The sequence below is a fragment of the Neolamprologus brichardi genome, chromosome 9 (assembly GCF_056152115.1).
Source record: "Neolamprologus brichardi isolate AB-2024 chromosome 9, ASM5615211v1, whole genome shotgun sequence".
NCBI classification, from domain to species: domain Eukaryota; kingdom Metazoa; phylum Chordata; class Actinopteri; order Cichliformes; family Cichlidae; genus Neolamprologus; species Neolamprologus brichardi.
In genome coordinates this window covers 10,525,001-10,548,223 of record NC_142112.1, presented here as the reverse complement: position 1 = coordinate 10,548,223, position 23,223 = coordinate 10,525,001, and the positions used below count along the sequence as shown (strand labels likewise).

Here is a 23,223-nt window from a genome sequence, read left to right as displayed (position 1 = left end):
CAGCCAGCTGGATTAGAGTCTTGGTCTGTCAACCTTCTAAAGTGCTCGGCCTCCCAGAGACTGCTGACTGTTATACTGAGTACTTTTTGTAATGCTGAGCATCAGGTTAGTTTTTTCCTTTGCTGTGAAGGTATGATCAATGTGTGGATACGTCTGTAAGACTTCAGCATACATACTGGCACCCAAAGTCAACTACAAATGAAGCTCTCACGGACAGTCAGGCCTCTTTAGCTTTGTGACAAATACTGATGCGTCTGTCGAGCACAAACTCCTCGCTGGAACAATTCTACTAAAGCAAGACGCAAGCCACCAAAGTTCTTTGTGTTACTCGTGCACGAGGGAGAGAGCTGACAAGCGTGTTCCCATCGCTCACCCCAGTCGCTCTCGTCTGCTCCCTCGTAGCGACATGGATGTGTTTACCATAAAACAAGCTACGAACTCTCTCATGACCCCAGGATGTGCACGTATATCAGAGGGAGGCACAGTCTTTGCAGACTGTTAAGGATCAGACATCCTATCAATATGCAATCGATTATACACCTCTAAAAATATATGGTTATATATTTCTAAGCATTAATGAAAATCCACAATATAAACCTAACAGATATGAAGTCACTTTTGTGTCTTGTAATCTAAAGTTTGGTTCTAGTCTTTCACTGACTACTATAGACTGTTAAGAGAAGACTATCCAAACAACTCCAGGCAATAAAAACAGAAAAAATATAAATACAGCAAATTTTATTCCAAAATGTTCTGAAATGCTTTAGTTTTGTCCTGAAGATGGCAGCAGGAGGCCTGTAAGTGCCCTCATCATGTTTTTGATGTCTTTTTGTCATCTTCTAAACTTCTCACCGTAGAAAGAGCTGGTTATTCTTTATTTACAAAGAAGGCCCGCAGGTTGGTCATTTTTAATAGAACAGGAAGCACTGCAGATTTGCAGTATATACAGCAAGATAAAATGGTTAACAGAGTAGCTGTCCTTCACAAACCACCGTGTAAGTGCCCCTCTGCTGCACACAGGTTTGAAAACATCTGTTGGCCCTGCGTCAGTCTAACCCAGACGACACCCTGGAGCCTCCGAAGCCTCATCAACCAAGCTGTAGCAACAAACTCGACCAAACTAACAAATACTGAAACAATGATGCATGCATTTCCACAGCATGTCTTTATCCTGTCTTCCTTCTCTCACCCCAACCAATCACAGCAGATGGCCCCGCCCCTCCCTGAGCCTGGTTCTGCCGGAGGTTTCTTCCTGTTAAAAGGGAGTTTTTCCTTCCCACTGTCGCCAAAGTGCTGCTCATAGGGGGTCATATGATTGTTGGGTTTTTCTCTGTATCTATGAAGCGCCTTGAGGCGACTTTTGTTGTGATTTGGCGCTATATAAATAAAATTGAATTGAATTGATGCTGTAAAGTCTGTCTCCACAGAGATGAAGGTGAATAACAAAAGAGAAAAAAGCTCCAGTGAAACTGAGAGAGCTGTGGCAGAAACAACAGGAATCACAATGTGGCTCCTTCCCCTGTGCAGCACAGCTAACCTGCACGTTTGAGTTCTCCCACTATTCAAACTCCACTTTAATGTCTGGGCAAGTGTTTAAATTTACTTCAGTATCGAACACTTTCTGCTCTCTTTGACCACTTTACATACCTGTGAGTCTCGAGTGAGAATGCTAACAGCTGACGACAGTAGAGGGGCTTCATTTGTTGACAGTGGGCCTTTTTGTCTCACACAGTGGGTTTGATGTGTTTATTCAGTTATGACGTTTTCAAAATTTACACAAAATACTGTCAAAGATGGCATGAACAACTCTTGACACAATCATCACAATAACATTTTTATTTGAAACAGTCTGAACACTGCACACGATATTGTATCCTGTGTGCCACACCTACGTTTAGACCTGAAAGAGGAAAAAGACTGGACTGAAAAAGAAGTCAGGGTTGGTTTCTGACTGGGTGCAGCTACGTTTTTCTTTAGTGAAGTTTCTTGTTTATGTCATTTGAAAGTTGCAGAACCTTTTCTCTTGATTACAAAATCAGGATCTTTCAGCTATAAAATTCTTCAGGTACAAAAACCATTTTTTTCTTTCAGGGCATATATATGCTGCCTGTATGCTATCAGAAGGCTTTATTTATCCCCAAGGGGCAACTAACAAACAATGGCCCCTTGGGCAACTATTCAGCAGATGTGACTGGACAAAGCCGAACGCTCCACATATGTGACATCATGTGCCACACATAAGTACGGTTGTGTCTTAGAGGAGAATACCAGAATAAAGTCTTTAGTCTTGGATAAAAATGCCTCCCTGCACACGTGGCTGCACTGCCGTCCATGAACCATGAATCCAGTGTTGAACAGTTGTGTCTGTGTAAAAGGCCGTGACAGAACTGGCACACTCGTGTAAACATGCCGGGTAGCAGAGTAAATAAGTGGTAGATGTAAGGGGTCAGACAAATTCAAGACTTTCAATCATCAGGACACAGATGATCAGTCAAAGGATAACTGATCAGTTCAGGTCGGGGGATGTGAGCAGTGATGAAGTGGGTGGAGCTGCTTCACCGAGAGGCTGAAAAAGAAAGAGAGTCAGTGTTTCAGACATCTGTCCAAATCACAACCACGTTGGCAAAAGTACAGACATCCTGTACTTAAGTCCAGATACTACTGTTAAAATACTCCAGTAAAGGTTGAAGTACTGATTCAACTCATTTACTCGAGTAAAAGTAAATAGTACAGCTCCAACATGTACTCAAAGTAAGACAGCAAATAGTTCTTTGGAGGGCATTTCTATTTTTGTGCAAAGCATAAAGTTGATGTGAAGGTGGGATTCAGTCAGTGGGTCTCAGCATCATCAGCTCATATGAATCTGTGACCATGAACCCACAGCCACTGTGCACCAGTCACACACTGGTCTGTACTTTAAACCCAGTGAAGCAAACCAGCCTGTTTATCCTGCAGAGGATCGTCATGCAGCATACACAATGTTGAGGTGGGTATTGTAGCTGACATTGTTGCAGATTTGATCCAGGTGCACTTCGAGGATGAAGACTATGAAGAGTGTGAGAGCTAGATACTTACAGTGTACGATACAAAGCTGCGCCTCTGCCTGAGGAGAAGGACACAGAGAATGGCGGCGATGACTGTCTGGGCCAGAGTGAAGACCAGCAGGGACGACTTCACTCCCCGGCTCAGCCTCTGTTGTGAAAAGTACATTTCACACAAATGCATTAATTATTGCACCACTGCATTTATCCGTGCTCGGTGCCATTACTGATGCTTTCGCTGTATACAAGCAAAGTAATCCCTCCATCGATCTACTGAAACTAATGAATAAATGTCTGGATGGATCATTAACATGGATGATGAGTTATTTTAAGTCTATATTTTATTGAAAAGAGTATGAAGGCAAGTGGGAAATTCTTATTTTGAAATTCTTTATCATATTTCCTGTTTCATAACGGTCCAAGCGTTTACTGTGTGGTCTGCAGACAGGCTAGTGAAGCTGTGTGTTGGATATGTGCAGAATGGGTTCTGCTAAATAAGCATCATCTGTAAAAACCCCAAACAAACATCTGCACGACAGCATTTGTTGCTCCAAAACCTCGATGTTCAGAATGAGTTGGTCCTTCACAGACGTAAAACACAGATGCACTGTTGCACTCCTATACTGTCAGAAACGCTGTCTATAGTCTGTGTCCTCCAACAAGATAACTGCCCACTGAAGTTTTACAGTTCTCATCAGTCCATCTTAAATCAGCTCACGTCCAGGGACGTTGGAGGAGTGCCTCGACTGTGTTTACATCTGTTTTTTCTTTGTGTTTGTGGCTACAGTGGACTGTGTTAACTGCCAGCTGTTGCATGAATCTTTCTCACACAGTGATTTCCGACACAGGCTTGTATCTGTTTTTAATATCACCACTATTTCATGCAGTAGTCAGCACCGTCCTTGGCCTGACAGAGATGTTTCAGTAAAACACTCCACAGAGCTGGCCCTCCAGTCAAACCCACTAACACTGAAGAAGGGCCTTGGTGGGAACCCTAAGGTCACACTAACACAGCCCCTCACAGAAACGCTTGTGCTCCAGCTGCAGACATAGCCTCACCATCCCAGGGTTTTTTAGCATAGACACGTCCTAGATACTGGGAATCGAACGTGAGACTCCCGCTCCAAAGGTGTGTAGTCGTACCACTACACTAACCAGCTGCTTTTCTTGAGACACTCACACATCATAAACCATTCACTCATACTTTGTACAGTGTAGCATTGTACAAATCATGGTGTCGTACAAGAGAAGGCCAATAAAATGCTTAAAACCCAGAATGTTTGTGAAACTCAAAGAAGACTCAGCGCTCCAACTGCATTGAGGCTGTCACTTTGAATATTTCAGTTTTTGCTTTTAGTGCTTAACATGCAGCCGCAACTGCAGCTCATCAAGCCATCACCAGCTGCACTGATCACCTTCTCCATGAGCGTCCTGTTTAGCCGTGCGGCTGAGCTACAGTCAATGCTGGATTATTGAGTTCACCCTCGTCAGTATGGCTGTGTGCCTCTGTGTTTTTGAACCTCACTTGTTGTGGATACCTTTGCCGACATGTGTGTTTGTTTTGTTACCAGGGAGCGGAGCGTTTCTCTTCACTTGGACGGAGTCACGGATTGACTTTGTTTACGTATAGATCTAACTATACTGTAGAAGCACTTCATCTTAATAATTTATTTCTAATTATATGTTATATATTATGGGGATGGAGACAACAAAATAAATACAAAGTAACACAAAAATCTCTACAAAGAGAAAAAAACGAGTGTACAAAAAGACTACAGGGACACAAAAATGATAGACACACAACAAAAATGTGCAAATTAAGTACAAAGGTACTGAAAGACACCCGGACTACTTTAAGGACCAACCGTCTCGTAGTGCTTTTCGTCACATCTGTTGTCTGTTTTCGTACAAGGCTCCTCAGGATTCTTGTTCATGTCCACAGAGTAGATGATCACAGCCACCACTGACAGCATAACAGACACCGTGCTTATCATGAGACACAGCTGCAGCTGAAACCCCCCCAAAGACATTTTACTTTAGTATATTAGCTTTTTCTAAATCATGTTGTTCAGTTATTTTCAACTTAGCTGAAACAATGTTTCAAGTTTTAGAGGAGACTCACAATCTTCACGGTGCAGTGTTTGTCCAGGAATATTGTGAATCCTCCTGCTGTGATGAACTGCGAGCAGGAAAATTCATTTATTAATATACCATTAACCCCCCCACATACACACACACACACGCACACGCGCACACACACACACACACACACACACACACACACACACAAACTCACCATCAGGCCGCTCCACCAAGGAACTCCCAGGGCGACCACCTCTGTGAACTCAGTGAAGAGCAGAGGAATGGAGTAGGACATGACCATCAGTCCTAGCATCACCTGACTAACCTGGGATGCGTGCACACACACACACACGCACGCACACACGCACACACACACGCACACACACACACACACACACACACACAGATTACTATCAAACAGCTCTCTGACAGAAGTTATGATGCAGGAACATGCTGCATGGATGAGGATGCAGGAGGTGGTAATTCCATTGAATTCCATTTGTACACCAGTAATAACTTCATATTGCAATGTAAAGACCCCACAGCATTGCAGAGACATCTCTAACAATCAGATGACTGCTGTGAACAAGCACTTAGCGAAGATGTAAAGAAAGGATTCCCTTTTAATAGGATGCAACCGCCACCAGAACTTGACCAATTTGGGGGGGGGGGGAGGCATCGGCCAAGACTGGCTGTGGAGTAATGAACCTAAAGGATTGCAAAGGTAAGCAGGGACACTATGGAGTGGAAAGGACAAAAGCTAATGACATGTAGAGGTGGCATATAAATGCAGGGGGAGGGAGAAAGAAATCAAAACACAGGCGTTCTGTATCCACACATACACAAACACAACTACACAGAGGTCAGAACTCACCCCCAGACATTTGGGTTCTCCTTTCTGGATGGCATTCTTCAGTGCCTGTTGTCTCTCAGCAAGCTTGACAGTGTTCGGGTCTTCCAGCACCCGCACTGTGAGATCCCTGGAGACCGACACTGCCATCACCTGCAATGAGCAGCAAAGCAGCCACTGCACTCATCTTGCAAATCAAATCACATGCTCTGCAGAATTGTGCAGGGAACATTGGGGGAGCTGCAGAACCTTCCTACATCACATATGCAGACTTTTAGTAGTTCCATTTAATTATATCCCAACAAAGTGTGTAGATAGCAGAGATTTGTCTCTTCACTACCATCTCCTGGAAAAAAGGCAAAACAATGACTCACCATCGTTTTTAAAACTGTGTACATGCTGTTGTAAAATGCAAGCACAGAGATGTAGCATAGTTGCATTTAGCATCGGGTTCATGAACACTGCAAAATGCTGTAAAAGATCCAGAAATCAAAGCCTTACCTGCAGTTACTATAAGTACCAACACTGTGAAGAACTCCCTGTCCTCTGTGACTATTACACACTTAAGACAGGAACACTGGTTTCGACTTTGAGGCTGCACAGTGCATGAAAAGTATTAAGATATTAGAAGCTACAGTCTGTGTTCCAGTGAGCCATCACCGTTGGCTCTTTACTAGTGGATCTCAAGACATTTGAATGATATGAAGTTCATTTGTATGTGATTTTGATGATCATTGCTGATAGGAAACGAAAACAAGAATCGAATGTGTCAATTTATTCAAGCATGTTACGGTTTGATTGTCAGGTTTGGGGTTTTCGTTCTTGTCTTCTCTCTCATCCTAAGAGTCTGTCTCTGAGTCTGTCCAAAGAGTTTGAATCCCCGATCGGTAAAGAGAAGGACAATGCAGTAACGTACCTGCCTGCCCACTCTCTACACTGTTTGTATCTGGAGTTTGCAAACCTGCCCACTCTTCGGTGACCCGTTCAAAGGGACGAGCCTGAGGCACGTGACGAACTATTTCACAGAACCTGGATGATTGAGGATGCGTCAAGATCATTTCACTGAGATTAAGAATTGATCATGAACTCTGTGAACATACTAAAGAACTAGCCCTAACCTATTCTTCCATTCATTCTGCACTGTAAGCGTTGGATCCCTGATCATGGTTTTTAAGATATCGAATGCTTCCGCAGTCCTCCAGGCCCTAGTAACAATACGTATTACAGTCTTTTTGTGTTTGTATACCTTGATGATATTCTCATCTTCTCTAAGGAACAGTATTGTGAGCATGTAAGGCTGGTTTGTATCAGCATGTGTGAAGGCAGAAATGTGTGTTTTCACACTGTTGCTTTGCATGAAGAGCAGATGTAGACAATGCCTTCATGAAACTGAGACAGCTCCTCTCCTATTTTGATCCAACCTGACTCACACAGACAGTTTGTGGAGTTACACACTTGTGACTGTGGGGCAGTGCAATCCTTTCCCAGTGTGGTGACCCACATGGTCAGTGCCACCCATGTTCTTCTCCTATCATTTGTCCTCCACTGAGCAGAATTATGACTCAGGTAAACTTAAGCTCCTAGCATTTACGTTAGCTGTGCAGACCCCCTTTGGAGGGGGGCAAAGAGCCTTTTGTTTGTACAAATGATCAGTTATCTAATATTGAACACATTTTTAAATGAATTTTATAACATTTGTACTGATCACCAAATCTATTGTATTTTTAACAAATTATTACATCTTAGAATTTTTGTTATTTTTAACATCTTTGCATATTATTTTATTTGTTTTAGTTCATTTCCACTCGCATCAAAGGATTTAAATAAATGACAAACATGTTCCATGTACCTCAGTCACTAAATCTGTTCTCAAACTCCCAAAAATGGAGGAAACAGTTTCATGATCATTAATATGCAAACTGCCATGACTGTTGCTCAACAGCCATTGATCAACAACCACTGATCAATAACCATGAGTCCCATTCACAGAGAGTTGAATGGCTGCAATCACAGCATTGTATGATGGAGACAGATGGACCCTTAGGCCCCCTCCTCGATTCAGAGATGGTCTTTCCCTCCTTGACTCCGCCCTCAAACCAGCGTTCCTCCCTGTCCAGGATGTTACATCCTCAGTGTCCACTGGCCTGTGGGTGTAAACAGACTGCAGAGTCCTGGCCTGACTAGGCGGCTCTTCTGTGTTGTGTCATCCTCTTAGCCAGAGGTTGTTTGGTTTCCTCGATGTATAAATCACAGCAATCCTCCAGTGTACACTGTGCTGTTTATGCAGGCTGACCCGATTCTTGGGGTTGAGGCCCCAAATGGGAGCATTGCCATTAAGAAGCACTGTCATTCAGCACTGACTGCATGGAGGGAAAGTGCAGGACTGTAAATGTACGGAAAAATGTTCTTCTGAGCTTCAAATGCATTTATGGTACTTATCATGTCAGCAACTGTCTTACCTTTTGATTGACAGTTCAAATGGATCAGGACCCAATGATATCAGTTAAAAATGCAAGGTCAAGCATCCACTCAGTGTCCTTGAGATGTCTTTCCCTTTGGTCTGCATGAACTGCATGATTTCACCCAAAAGTGACAAAAAATGACATACGCCCATCCCCTGCTTAGTCATCAGATCTCTCTGTGTAGTAACAGGTCGGCTGAAAGTTCCTCCAATAGGACGCCTGCTGGTGAATGGTGCAGTGGTTAGGCAGACATTTTGGCAAGTCTGTGTTACTATTGCATTGAGCAACGAAGCCTGCATGTCAGCATGTCATGGTGCATGCCCCGTGAGTAGTCTCCACCAGCTTTTTTAATGGTAGCTTGTTTTCCATGAAGAGCCTCTTCACTGCATGCAGATGTCGACTCCCTCTGTTGTCTTTAGGGGCAGTAGTGTGAAATCATCAAGCACCATTTGACATGATCATCTGCGATGTACTGCTGCTGTCCACTTATCGTGCTGGATGTTGATCAGATCCTGGTCAAGTTCTCAGATATAGCTGACACTCTTCTCACCACTGTACTCGCCCCCAGTTACACATATTTATGTAATTGATATTAGGACCATTCTTCTCAAGTGTTTGAACAGAGTGTTTGCAATTATTATCACTGTGCCCTCCAAAATCTCTTTGCAGCTCTGAATGAAGCTCCAGTTGCTTTTTGTGACTTTTCACCAGCCTTGTAAAAAAAAAAAAGACTTCTGGTTGCCCAAAGCTGCCTTTAATTCGTCGACTTTTCTGCTCATGATGGTGCGTAGTTAGCATGGAGGCTTGCATGAAGTGCACTGAAGTGTCTCTCCACTTTGTGCCGCTTTGCCGTCGCCACAGTTGCCCCCAGTGCTGGGGAGTAATTGAATACATGTACCAGCGTTATGTATTTAAAATACGAGTAACTGTATTTCGTTACAGTTACCGTTTAAAAAGGTGGTATTCCGAATACAGTTACTTTGTTGGAATAAATGGATTACACGACGGTCTTTTCCTGTTTCATGTTCGGCTATGGCCTCTCTATTTTTGGTTTCCATGCTGGTAGAAACCCAAGCGAAACGCAGTAAGAGGCTCAATGCCTGTGTCTCAATGTCACGGCCCATGTCACCTCTACTTGCAGCCGCATAATGACGTGAAGAAATATTTTTTAAAAAATTATTATTCAAAAAATCATTTAATATGAAGGCATATTAAATGAGTGTTACAGGCATAGCCCTATACCCGTTATGTGCAAAGAAACGGAGAGTGGAAAAGTACGAGCTGTCACCGAGCAGAAACGGGAGCTGGAAGCATGTAAATATAATAATAACCACTGCAGCCAAGAAGAGAGCCTGATGAGCCCAGCTGTAAGTAAGCTATTAAGACTCGACTGTACACCGTGTTCGTGTTTTCCTCTGAAACAATAAGTTCTGTTGGAGCAGCCTTTCAACGCCTCTCTCTGTCTCTGCTAGCAAAATTGACCCAGACAACAAAGTAAAGCTAGTTTTCAGCTACGAGCCGACACGAACCCACCGTATTAGCCAGAGGTCCCTTTACTACGGTTCGGCGCCGTGGACCTGTTTTATATACGCGCAGAATAGTTTTCTATACGAGATGACTGCTAAAAGTGCAGTCCCACACCGGTTGCCCCGCAAATGAGACATACACACTTTTCTTTAACTGTTAGATTAAAGATTTTTGTTTTCCATGTTTTTCTGAAAGAGTGAAAGCCACATCCAGCTCCTCATTGGAGCTACGCCCGCTGTCTCATCTCAGCAAAGAGCAAGACGGCAATTTGTCTTGATATTGAACCTCAGACCTCAGACAAGGTCCGAGATCATATATAGATACCGTTCTGTCTTAAATATGTTCATATGCTAATGAGACAAATAAGTGGAAATTGTATTTCTATTGTTATACATCAGAAAATTGTGAAGCTTTTATTTTGACATGTGCATAGACAGGAACAGTGGGTCAGGATTCCAGCATCACCTGACTGTCGGCCCAGGAACTGTGAGAGAGTAGCGGTGGGGAGGTGCGGGAAATTTGAAAGTGGACATTCCACACGGTTTGAGTGAATTGTTTGGTTTTTGGACTTTGGACTACAGATTTCACGGAGTTTGGCAGTTGGCATAAACTGGTATGTGACTGGCTGGAATGGTGTCTCTGTTAGATGAGGACGATGAAATGGATTTTGGTGAATGGACCCTGGTTGCTGGCGGGGGAAGATCAGGAAGAGGGAGAAGCAGGGGAGAGGAGGCAAGTTTGGTTGGGTTGCAGACCAGTAAACGGAGTTTGGAAGAGAACAGCTCAGATGAAGGGTCCAGGGTCATGAGAAAGAAGATGGTGAGGGAGGAATTTAAGATAATTTTGAAATTCAGGAGGGAGGATGAGGAAGTGCAATTGAGCCCAATAGCGGTGTCTAGAGAATTGGAAAAGAAGTTTGGAGAGGTTTTTTTTAGCTAAGGGAATTATTGGTAGTGGTCAAGTCAAAAGAAAAGAAAAACAAGGTGTTGAGTGCTGAAAGTATCTGCAAAAGGGTGGCTGTAGCTCAGGAGGTAGAGCAGGTCACCTACTGATCGGAAGGTTGGAGGTTCGATCCCAGGCTCCTCCAGTCTGCATGCCAAGTATCCTTGGGCAAGATACTAACCCCAAGTTGCTCTCCGATGCGTCCATCGGAGTATGAATGTGTGTGAATGTAGTTAGAAAAAGCACTAAGTATAGATAAAGTGCTTGTGAGAATGGGTGTGACTGGGTGAATATGGCATGTTGTATAGAGCGCTTTGAGTGCTCCGGGAGAGTAGAAAAGCGCTATATAAGAATCAGTCCATTTACCAAAAGGACAGTACAAGTGAGAAGGACATTGTGAGACAGTAAATGGGTGATTACAGGTATCCCGGTAGGATTTAGAGAAATTAAAGTGGTGTATTTAGGGAGGAGAGGTCAGCAGAGTAAAGAGACTGGGGAAAGGGTTGGTAGTTTGTCAGTCTTGTTGGAATTTGAAGGTACTGTAATGCCAGACAGGGTTAAAATAGGGTGCATGAGCTTTCCTGTGAGAGTATTCGTGCCACCGCCCCTTAGGTGCTATAAATACCAGAGATATGGACACATTGCTGTAGTCTGTAAGGGGAAGCAGAAGTGTCCCAAATGTGGGGGTGAGCACAGATTTGAGGAGTGTGGAGATAATGTTCAGGATAAATGCAGTAACTGTGGGGGGCAGCATAGGGTGAGTTTTGGAGGCTGTGAAGTAAGGAAGAAGGCCGTGGAGGTTGGGCAGGTCAAGGTTACTCACAACATAAGTTACGCTGAGGCAGTCAGGAGGGTTCAGAGGGGAAAAGATGGACCGGGAAAAGTTCAATCAGGGTTAACTCTGGAAGTTGTTCAAGTGCATGGAACTCACCCCGGTCTGACAGTAGAGAAGTTGATTTTGTTCATTGCATATGTCATAAACTGTTCAGATCAAGTGAAACATAAGACAGAGAAAATAAAAATAATACTGAAGGGGGCAGAGAGGTTTTTTGGTATTAAAGACATATCTTGGAGAATATTAATAAAAGACTTGGAGGGGAAGGGGGAGCGGAAGGATCGGGGGAGAGGACAATATGATTGTTTTAAAGTGGAATGCTAGAAGTTTGATTGCAAGCAGTCAAGAGTTTAAAGGATTTTTTTAAATGCAAAAGGAAACCAGATATAATCTGTGTACAGGAGTCATGGCTGAAGCCTAATTTGGATTTTGTTATCAAAGGATATGATGGGGTTCGGAGGGATAGGAAGGAGGGTAATGGGGGAGGTTGTGTGACATTTGTGAAACGAGAGATTCAATATAGAGTAGTAGCTATTGGTAGACAGTTAGAATATATAGTATTGGAAATTTGGGGAGGACTTGGGAGCATTAGAGTGGTAAACCTTTATAATCCAGGTGGCAAATTAATAGAAGTGGAGGAACTGGATACATATTTAAGGTGCTCACAGTTCTTTATGGGGCTATGGTTGTGATCGTAATGGGGAAGTGATTGAAGAGTTGTTGGATTTGAAGAATTATGTGTGTTTGAACGATGGCAGTATACTTGGGTAAATGTTAGAACGGGGGTTGAATCAGCTATTGATCTTACGTTAGTGTAGGATTCATTGGCAGGCTTATGTTCATGGGAGGTACTGACAACAATAGGAGTGATCATTGTCCTGTAATGATTGAGGTGAAGCTAAGCATTAAGAAACAGGTGCTTTAGTGAGGCTAATTGGGATGTATTTAGGGTAATTAGTGCACAAGAATTTCAAAAGATTGATATGGATGTAGGGGTGGACGATGTAAAGGATTCAATTTGTAAAACCATTTTAGAAGCGGCGAGCAGAGCGAGCAAGAGAAAAGGGAGTAGTGGGAAAAGGAAGATTGTGCCATGGTGGACAAAGGAGTGTGATAAGGTGATTAAATATCGCAATAAGATTTTTAAGAAATTAAAGGGAAATCCTAGCTATCAGAATCTTGTTGAATTTAAGCAGTTACAAGCCAAGATAAGAAGAACAATTAAGAATGCAAAGAGGGACTTTTGGAGGGGTTTTGTAATTCTATGGGGAGGGAGACAAAAATTCACAGCATATGGGCTATGATCAGTAGGATGAATGGTTTAAAAGGGGAGTATGGTTATCCAGTCTTGAAGGACGAAGAGGTGACAGTAGTAAAGGATGAAGAAAAGGTTAACATGTTGGCAAAAACGTTTGTTAAAATCCATAGCTCAGGAAATGTTAGTGAAGAAGAAAGAAAGGACAATTATAGAGAATAGAGATTTATTGGATATGGTGGAGGATATGGATGATCTGGTGAATATACCTTTTACTAAGTCAGAGTTACACCGAGTGCTCCGGAAATATAAGTTATCAGAGCCAGGGAAAGATCAGAGGTGCTATATTATGATAGACCATCTTAGTGAGTCAGCCAAAGAGAAGTTAGTGGAGTTGTATAATAGGGTTTGGGAAGGTGGGAAGCTGCCACAAAGTGGGAAAGAGGCTGTGGTGGTGCCTATACGTAAGCCAGGGAGGGATGGTACCAAGCCAGGTAATTATAGACCGATAGCTTTAACATCACATATTTGTAAAGTTATGGAGAGAATGGTAAATGAGAGATTAATGTATTATGTAGAAAGCAGAGGGTTTCTATCTAAATATCAAAGTGGATTTAGAAGAGGGAGCAGTATTATGTATTGTGTTTGGAGCATAAAATTAGGAGGGATCAAATAAAGAGTGGTGGCAGTGTTTTTTGATATAGAGAAAGCTTATGATATGATGTGGAGAGAAGGTTTGTTAATCAAAATCCGTAAATTGGGTATTAAGGGGTGGATGGATTTTGGATTTTTTAAAGGGTAGGCCAATATGAGTGAGGATTCGAAAGAATTATTCGGAGAGGTTTTCTGTAGAGAACGGGACTCCTCAGGGGAGCATAGTGAGTCCTTTGTTATTTTCTCTAATGATTAATGATGTGTTTAATGACATAGAGGGTGGGGTGTTCACTTTTTGCTGATGACGGAGCCTTATGGAGGAGAGGGAGGAATGTTGGTTTTGTTGTAAAGAAGTTACAGGAAGCAGTTGGTAAAGTGGAAGAATGGTCGTATAGGTGGGGATTCAAATTTTCAGTTGATAAGACTAAGACAATGTTTTTTTTTACAAAGAAAAGGTGAAGAAGGTAAGCTGAACCTATATGGTGTAGAATTAGAAAGAGTGAGGAAGTTTAAGTTTCTGGGTTTGTGGTATGATGAGAGGGTAACTTGGGGTGCACACATTCAGGAATTGGTGGGTAAGTATAAAAAAGTTTTGAATATTTTGAGGTGTTTGGTTGGGAAGGATTGGGGAGCGGATAGGGAATCCCTGAGGGCCATATACACTGGGTTGGTGAGGTCAATGTTAGATTATGGTTGTGTGGCATATAATTCGGCAGCAGACACTACTCTTGGGAAGTTAGATTTTATTCAGTATCAGGTGTTGAGACTTTGTACAGGGGCATTTAAGACAACTCCTACTGTAGCCTTGCAGGTGGAGATGGGGGAAATGCCACTAGAGTTGAGGAGGGAACAGCTTAGATTGACTTATTGGGAAAACTTACAGGGTCAGGGGAAGGATCACCCTGCACTAGAAGTACTTAAACCTTGCTGGGAGAAAGGCAGGAGGGAGTTAAAGAGCTTTGGATGGTGTTGCGCCGCTCTGCAGCCCCTAATCTCCTCAATGTGTTCAGCTGGTGATAACTGGCCACACCTAGTCAGGTGTGGATAAAAGCACACCTGAAGTAGGCTTCCCAGAAGCTCACTAGTCTTTGCCTAGGTGACACCAGCCATTTTAGCCAACCTGCAATGCCATTTTAAGATAAACCTCTTCTCACTAACGCTGTGGTATTAGTCTCCTTTTTTATGTTGCGGCCTTTGAGCAGGGTCGTAACCAGTGTTGGGTAAGTTACTTTAAAATAGTAACTTAGTTACATTACTAGTTACTTCTATCAAAAGTAACTCAGTTACTTCAAGTTACTCGTTACTTTCAAAGTAACTAGTTACTAGGGAAAGTAACTTTGGTTTTACTCAGAATTTTCTTGTTAGTGTGTTGCTTCCATAACTTTGCCAGTCTTCTAGCTTGCTTACTTGCCACAAGTGCACTGTGCCACCTACCAATAGAAAGGAAAAGATAATACATATTTCCATGAGAGAAATCCCACGCCTGGACCGTCATTGACTGCTGCCATGATTCTAGCCTACGTCACAGCGTCATGTGCGCCTTTTACATCCAACACAAAAACTGCAATCGTGGTGCTTTGATTGTACTCAGAACTCGGAAATTCTGCCTTCTGAATAGGAAGATGTAGGTAACACCAGACTGTAGATGAGCTGCATACAGAGCTGGACGGGGACAAAAAATCGGCCCGGGCATTTTGACTAGAGACTGGCCCACCATTATAGGAAAAATCATAAAGCCTTTGAATGAAAACAAACACTGTTGTGACAGTGATGTACACTGTTTTGATGGTATATATGCATCAATCGTTTGTTGTAAGATTCAGATAATTATTTTTTAAAAGCTAGACATTTTAAATGAGAATAAGAAAGAAAAGTATTTCTTTGTGCCCACCTCTCCCTGTTAATGCCCCACCTGGCGCCCCTGGCAAAACTTTGCTAGACCCGCCCCTGCACAGTTACCAGCTGTCAGCTACCTAAAAAGGATCCTGGTGTTATTTGTCTCTCAGAAACAGTTCATAACTTCCCTTCAACTCATTTATGTCACCTAAAAGGTAAACCTGTTTCTCCATCACCTGTTCAGCTCTGATGATTCAGTAAGGACATCTCCTGGTTTCATCTTCATGTTTCCCTCTCACCAGATAAACAAACCGACATCATGACCAGCAGCTTTTTTTGCAGCTGTGGCTCCAGCAAACATCAGCTGATACTAGGAATTAATATTAAATAAATTCTAACAACAGCTGATCAAGCTTAAACGTGCTGCTGTTGTTTAACGCGACATCGGCTGGTTTCCTCTTTCTGGCGCAAAGTGGGCGATAAACAAACAAGAGAGCCGATCAGCTGATCATTGATCAGTTTTCATGATTGAAGTAGAAACAGGAGAGGGAGGGGGAGAATGAAAGAAGAAGAGGCAGCTGTGCAGCAAAGACACAGGATAATTCCAGCTTTGTGTCTTTTTCAATGTAGCCGAATTACGGGACAAACTGTTCCTTTTCACCTCAATAAGAAACGCGTAATATTTTCTCTGAATACCAGACGGGACGGTTGGCAACTCTAATAACTCATGAACAAAATAAAGTTTAACATCGTTAACATCATAGCACCCACCCAGCTGTATAGAAACTCCGTCATGCTAGCTAGTACGCAGTACGGAAAAAGTCAGAATAACGAAAATAAACTCCACCTAAACTTGGTTTATATCTGACCCAGATAGACTGCAGGTCATAACTTCTTACCTGAAGTTCAGTTCACACTTGGACCGGCGGCCGCCTCTGGTCTCTTTTCCTTCTCATCCACCTGCTGGCTTCCACCACTTGCTAATGTTATTGAATCTGTGGAAGCTCCGCGATAGCCACCACACGAAGTAACGAGTAACGACCCTATCTAAATCCCAGTAACGACTAACGTGTTCCTGATTTTGGCATAATAACTAGTTACCGTGCTCGTTACCACAATAATAACGTAGTTACTGTAACGCATTACTTAATAACGCGTTAGTCCCAACACTGGTCGTAACATAAGTGGGGGCTCGTCCGGGATTGTTTGGACATTTTTTTTTTGGGACTGAAATCAGTTTGTTTTACTTTTAAGTGGGTGAGTGAAGGTGTTCACTGTGACTGAGCAACGTCCCTTTAGTAAGTGTGTTTTAGCTGGGTAGCTGTGCTGCCCTTCCATCGAAGCACTTGTTTGTTGTTTTGCTTTGTTGTTGTTTTCATTTGTTGTTTGGTGGTACACCACTGAAGACTAGGTAGGTAAAGTTAGGGTTTTATTGTTTTTAGCGTTTTAGGTTGGGAGTTGCACAAAGTAAATCAGTGGCACCAAACTTGGCAGGAGGTTTGAGACCATTAATTCTGGTCTTGTAGCTGAGGCAGGTAGGCCGTTTTTAAGTTGGCATTGCGTGTACATCATGTGTGTGCATCTAATGTCAGTGTGGATGGATGCTAATGACATCCTCATAAAGTGAGTGTTTTGTGCTGTGGCCTTTATTGTGGCAGAGCATGTGGCTACTTTGGTTAGATCTCTTTTGAGCAATCATTGTGTGGCCATAGCTCTCTGTTTGTGGTTGGTCACTAGCACGTTTTCTTTACTGAACTTTGGAGTTTAAAGTGACTTGTTGTGGTATAGGGCCACTTGTATGTGACCATTTGTGTGGTGGAGACAACAGATCAGTTGGTTGTGATTATTTGTTGCTACTTTTGGTTTTGTGTTGTAGCAGGTCGAGTAATTATTTTGGGTTTGACTGTAGTGCTCCTTTGTTGGTCACATGTTACTTTTTGTGCGTTCAGTGTGGTAACTTCAAAATCCTCATGCAGGGGCGTCCCTGTTTAAAAATGCCAGCTAAAGAAATGTGAGTATTTAGTTCTATGTTAGAGCTGGTAATAAAGTGCTTAAGTTTGTGCTTTGGCTCAAGCTTATGTTTGAGGGATCAAGGTCCAGAGAGGCTTTTTAAAAATTTAGGGGTCCTAGAGGAACCCTTTTGAGGGAGGAGGTGTTACGCAACCAGCTCCTCTGCAGCCCCTAATCTCCTCAATGTGTTCAGCTGGTGCTATTCTTCTCCTTTCTTATGTTTCGACCCTGCTCTAAAGCCACAACATAGAAAAGGAGACGAATACCACAGTGTTAGTGAGAAGAGGTTTATCTTAAAATGGCATTGCAGGTTGGCTAAAATGACTGGTGCCACCAAGGCAAAGACTAGTGAGCTTCTGGGAAGCCTACCTCAGGTATGCTTTTATCCACACCTGACTAGGTGTGGCCAGTTAACACCAGCTGAACACATTGAGGAGATTAGGGGCTGCAGAGCGGCGTAACAGATGGGTGGTTAGGGGAAGAAAGAAGGAACTTAAATTGGATCAGTTAGACATCTGTCAACAAGCGCCGTGGCCTGTAATCCCTTCATGGATACTTCCTGAAGCAGCTGTAGGTTTTGCTTTATTGCACCAGAAGAGTAAGGACGGGGCAGGCGGTCTAGACTAAAATTCAGTTCAAGTACTGCAAGTATATACGTGTGCTTCAAAGAATCCAGCCAGTCAAGTGGGGCTAGCACCAGTAATTATGGTAGAACTTGGGAAGAGGATTAATGATTATCTGTGTTTACAGGAGAAATGATAGCAATTCTATTAGCGGTTCAGTGGGTGGAAGATTTGAGGCCATTGAAAGCAATTATTTGTTCAGATTCAAGAGCAGCCTTGGTCAGTCTACAGAGCGGTCATTCGGAAAGTAGATCAGATATTTTAATAGAGATTCAGCAAACTCTTTTCAGAATACATATGATGGGTCTGTTGGTGTTTGTATGGGTTCCCAGCTCACTATGGGGTGAGGGGGGATGAAGCAGTGGATGGGTTAGTAAAGGAAGCTACTAATTATAGGATAGTTGATCTGGCGGTGAGTTTTGGTCAGGCGGAAGTTAAGACTGTTATTGAGGGGTAGATGGCAGAAACAGTGGGAAGAAGAAAGGAGGGGAAGGTGGGAGTAAGGAGAGCCACAAGGAAGGAGGAGGAGGAGAAGGAGGTGGTGTCAAGACTGAGATTTGGACATACAGGATTGAATTCTACACTACACTATTATTATCTTGTTAATAATTTCACCTCCTCACTACGTACGACTCTGGATACTGTAGCTCCAGTGAAAACTAAGGTCTCTAATCAGAAGTACATGACCCCGTGGTATAATTCTCAAACACGTACCCTCAAGCAGACGACTCGTAATCTGGAGAGGAAATGGCGTGTCACAAATTTAGAGGATCATCATTTAGCCTGGAGAAATAGTTTGTTGCTTTATAAGAAAGCCCTCCGCAAAGCCAGAACAGCTTACTATTCGTCACTGATTGAAGAAAATAAGAACAACCCCAGGTTTCTCTTCAGCACTGTAGCCAGGCTGACAAAAAGCCAGAGCTCTTTTGAGCCAACCATCCCTTTAACGTTAACTAGTGATGACTTCATGAACTTCTTCACAAATAAAATTTTTATCATTAGAGAAAAAATTACCAATAATCATCCCACAGATGTAATATTATCTACAGCTACTTGTAGTTCCATTGATGTTAAGTTAGACTCTTTTTTTCCAATCGATCTTTCTGAGTTAACGTCAATAATTACTTCCTCCAAACCATCAACGTGTCTTTTAGACCCCATTCCTACAAAACTGCTCAAAGAAGTTCTGCCATTGATTAATTCTTCGATCTTATATATGATCAACCTATCTCTAATAATCGGCTATGTACCACAGGCCTTCAAGGTGGCTGCAGTTAAACCTTTACTCAAAAAGCCATCTCTAGACCCAGCAGTCTTAGCTAATTATAGGCCAATCTCCAACCTTCCTTTCATATCAAAAATCCTTGAAAGAGTAGTTGTCAAACAGCTAACAGATCATCTGCAGAGGAATGGTTTATTTGAAGAGTTTCAGTCAGGTTTCAGAGCTCATCACAGCACAGAAACAGCTTTAGTGAAGGTTACAAATGATCTTCTTATGGCCTCTGACAGTGGACTCTTCTCTGTGCTTGTCCTTCTTGACCTTAGTGCAGCATTCGATACTGTTGACCATAATATCCTGTTAGAGCGATTAGAACATGCTGTAGGTATTACAGGTATTGCACTGCAGTGGTTTGTATCATATCTATCTAATAGACTCCAATTTGTGCATGTAAATGGAGAGTCCTCTTCACACACTGAGGTTAATTATGGAGTTCCACAGGGTTCAGTGCTAGGACCAATTCTGTTTACATTATACATGCTTCCCCTAGGCAGCATCATTAGAAGACATAGCATACATTTTCACTGCTATGCAGATGACACCCAGCTCTATCTGTCCATGAAGCCAGATAACACACACCAATTAGTTAAACTGCAGGAATGTCTTAAAGACATAAAGACTTGGATGGCCACTAACTTTCTGCTTCTCAACTCAGATAAAACTGAGGTCATTGTACTCGGCGCTGAAAAGCTTAGAAATTTGGTATCTAACCAGATTCTTACTCTGGATGGCATTACCTTGGCCTCCAGTAACACTGTGAGGAACCTTGGAGTCATTTTTGACCAGGATATGTCCTTCAACGCACATATTAAACAAATATGTAAGACTGCGTTCTTCCATTTGCGCAACATCTTTAAAATTAGAAATATCCTGTCTCAGAGTGACGCTGAAAAACTAGTTCATGCATTTATTACTTCCAGGCTGGACTACTGCAATTCATTATTATCAGGATGTCCAAAAAACTCACTGAAAAGCCTTCAGTTAATCCAAAATGCTGCAGCAAGAGTACTGACAGGGACTAGAAAGAGAGAGCATATTTCTCCTGTTTTGGCTTCCCTTCATTGGCTTCCTGTTAAATCCAGAATTGAATTCAAAATCCTGCTCCTCACATACAAGGTCTTAAATAATCAGGCCCCATCTTATCTTAATGACCTTGTAGTACCATATCACCCTATTAGAGCACTTCGCTCTCGCTCTGCAGGCCTACTTGTTGTTCCTAGAGTATTTAAAAGTAGAATGGGAGGGAGAGCCTTCAGTTTTCAGGCCCCTCTTCTGTGGAACCAGCTTCCAGTTTGGATTCGGGAGACAGACACTATCTCTACTTTTAAGATTAGGCTTAAAACTTTCCTTTTTGCTAAAGCATATAGTTAGGGCTGGACCAGGTGACCCTGAATCCTCCCTTAGTTATGCTGCAATAGACGTAGGCTGCCGGGGGATTCCCATGATGCATTGAGTTTTTCCTTTCCAGTCACCTTTCTCACTCACTATGTATTAACAGACCTCTCTGTATTGAATCGTATCTGTTATTAATCTCTGTCTCTCTTCCACAGCATGTCTTTATCCTGTCTTCCTTCTCTCACCCCAACCGGTCGCAGCAGATGGCCGCCCCTCCCTGAGCCTGGTTCTGCCGGAGGTTTCTTCCTGTTAAAAGGGAGTTTTTCCTTCCCACTGTCGCCAAAGTGCTTGCTCATAGGGGGTCATATGATTGTTGGGCTTTTCTCTGTATCTATGAAGCGCCTTGAGGCGACATTTGTTGTGATTTGGCGCTATATAAATAAAATTGAATTGAATTGAATATTCTTTATAGGGAAACATAATTCAAGGACATGTAACTATTGTGGAGAGGAGGAAACTTTGGAGCATGTTATTTTGCAGTGTCGGAAGTATAAGGCAGAGAGGAGACAACTGGGCCAAAGTCTCGGTAACATTAACGTGAAATTAGATCTTATTAAGTTATTGCAAAAGGAGTTGGGGAATAAAAGCTATCAGGCTCTGTTTACGTGTTTGAGAGAAGGTAGTTTGTAAGGATATGAAGTAGGTTGGTTTTCTTTGTTTTTGAGTGCGATTCCTGTCCACACTGCATATCAGTGGTGGCGGTAATGCACCATGCAGTTGTTTGCCAGTTCAGTCAGTTCTTTGTATATTAGACCATTAGTAACAGGCTGTTTGAGACATTATTTTGTACCTTCTTGAAGTGCAGTAGTTATAGTTCATAGCTTCTGAGCTAATGACACAAGTGTACACTTGCTTATTGTTCTTTGTATTAATATCAGATTGTATATCTACAGGATGCTTATCTTGTAGTCTCCTATGTTAGTGGCTAAATATACTTACCTGCTGATTATATGACAATCCATTAAGAGTTTAGTTTTATGTGTTTCTAGTTTCACTGCAATGATGTCAGTTCAACACTATGTTCGAAGTCATTAAAAGAGCAAGTACGCTCACCTTCCTGGCTCTTGAGTTTGGCTGGCTGTTCACGCTCAGGGAGTTCAACACAGAGAGAGAACAGTACTGATACATTCAATCAATTTAAAATTTTAATTCAGTTTTGCCATGTTCAACTCTACATGAATAAAAAGGACAGCCACAGTATTAAATACAAAGTTTAGAAGGTGACTAGTGGAACTTACCTCTGTTATACAGCAACCCAACAGTTAAAACAGCGTGCACTCACATTCTACCATGAAGGAAGTGACCAGGTCAGACGCTAAAGGCTACTGTGCCATCCTGCCTAAGGTTGTTTCTTCCTCATTTTAATTTGTTTTAAGAGAAAACAGTTCTGTGCTCTGTTCGATCTACCAGTCATCTCCTATAAAACAAGCCTAACACCAAATACCTCTGTATTTTTAAGAAGCTCTGCAGTTATTAAAAAGCATCAAATTGTGTCATTCCTACCCTTTCTGCTGATCACTTTAGCCTTCAGTTGAATACTTCTTCTTTTAATGCGCCTCCTGTTTTTCAAACCAGTGTTTGAGGGGACGTTTATAAGAGCAAACAAGCTGGTGGGAGACGGGGAGGGGCAGAGGGAACTTGTTCTCCGTCTCTGGCTCCCATCCAGCAGAGCGCCTCCTTCGCTTCCTGTTCTGTTTTCCTACATTCCAGACAAGCAGCGATACACAGACCTTTGTGGAATAATCCTGAGACCCCTCAGACTTTTACAGGAGGTAAGGTTGGGCTGCTTTTTATTTTTGTTTTCATCTTTGACAGTTGAATAGGATACACAAGCCCACGCGCCTTTCACAGTCCACGTTCTGTTGTTTTGGCACTATTTATGTACATATTAGAAAGAATGTGCACACACACACAGTGAGTGTACAAAGTGCACTTTATTTGCACTAAATTCTTTATTTTTAGATATTTAAAGAGGGTAAAAAGCATAAAAATGGAAAAAGACGCATTCATTTTGTAGTAAATTTTTTAGTGTTTGTGTTTTTATTCATATTTATTATACTTGTTGTTGCTGTATAAGCTCATTTAAATATATATATATATATATATATATATATATATATATTCCACTAGTATATATATGGTTGTATAGAAGTGTATGGTAGCAGTTAGCAAGTAAAAAAATGAAAAAGTTTACATTTATTTATATAGCGAGTTTTAAAAAATAAAAGTAAAATAAAACAGTCACAAAGTGGTTTACAGAGGAAAAGCAGCTTGTGTAAAGTTAAACATGACACACATGAACCATTCAGACCCTGCCCAGGCACTGAGACAGTGTTTAAGGTGTGAGGAGTGGGGGGTTTGTAGTGCACACTCTATAATAAGTGAGAATGCAGTAATGCCTTATAGCTCCACAAAACAAACAGCCCAGGAAA

The 23,223-nt window shown here is 42.2% G+C and overlaps 2 protein-coding genes across 2 annotated transcripts in view; one reads left to right on the top strand and one right to left on the bottom strand.

Moving 5' to 3' along the window:
• Positions 1–2,081: 2,081 nt before the first annotated feature.
• tmem176 (transmembrane protein 176) lies at positions 2,082–22,432 on the bottom strand. Its single transcript, XM_087845900.1, has 7 exons — positions 22,295–22,432; positions 5,998–6,126; positions 5,338–5,448; positions 5,164–5,220; positions 4,907–5,050; positions 3,076–3,192; positions 2,082–2,566 (listed from the first exon to the last, which is right to left on the bottom strand). Exons 2-7 carry the CDS (start codon positions 6,121–6,123, stop codon positions 2,507–2,509), a joined length of 615 nt encoding a protein of 204 aa, XP_087702026.1. The 5' UTR covers positions 6,124–6,126; positions 22,295–22,432; the 3' UTR covers positions 2,082–2,506.
• A 21-nt stretch (positions 22,433–22,453) lies between these two features.
• Positions 22,454–23,223, top strand: part of LOC118455828 (uncharacterized) — a 20,426-nt gene continuing 19,656 nt past the window's right edge. Inside the window, exon 1 of the mRNA XM_035915803.2 lies at positions 22,454–22,563. The gene's annotated coding sequence lies outside the window, so the exon portion shown is untranslated. The remainder of the gene's footprint in view (positions 22,564–23,223) is intronic.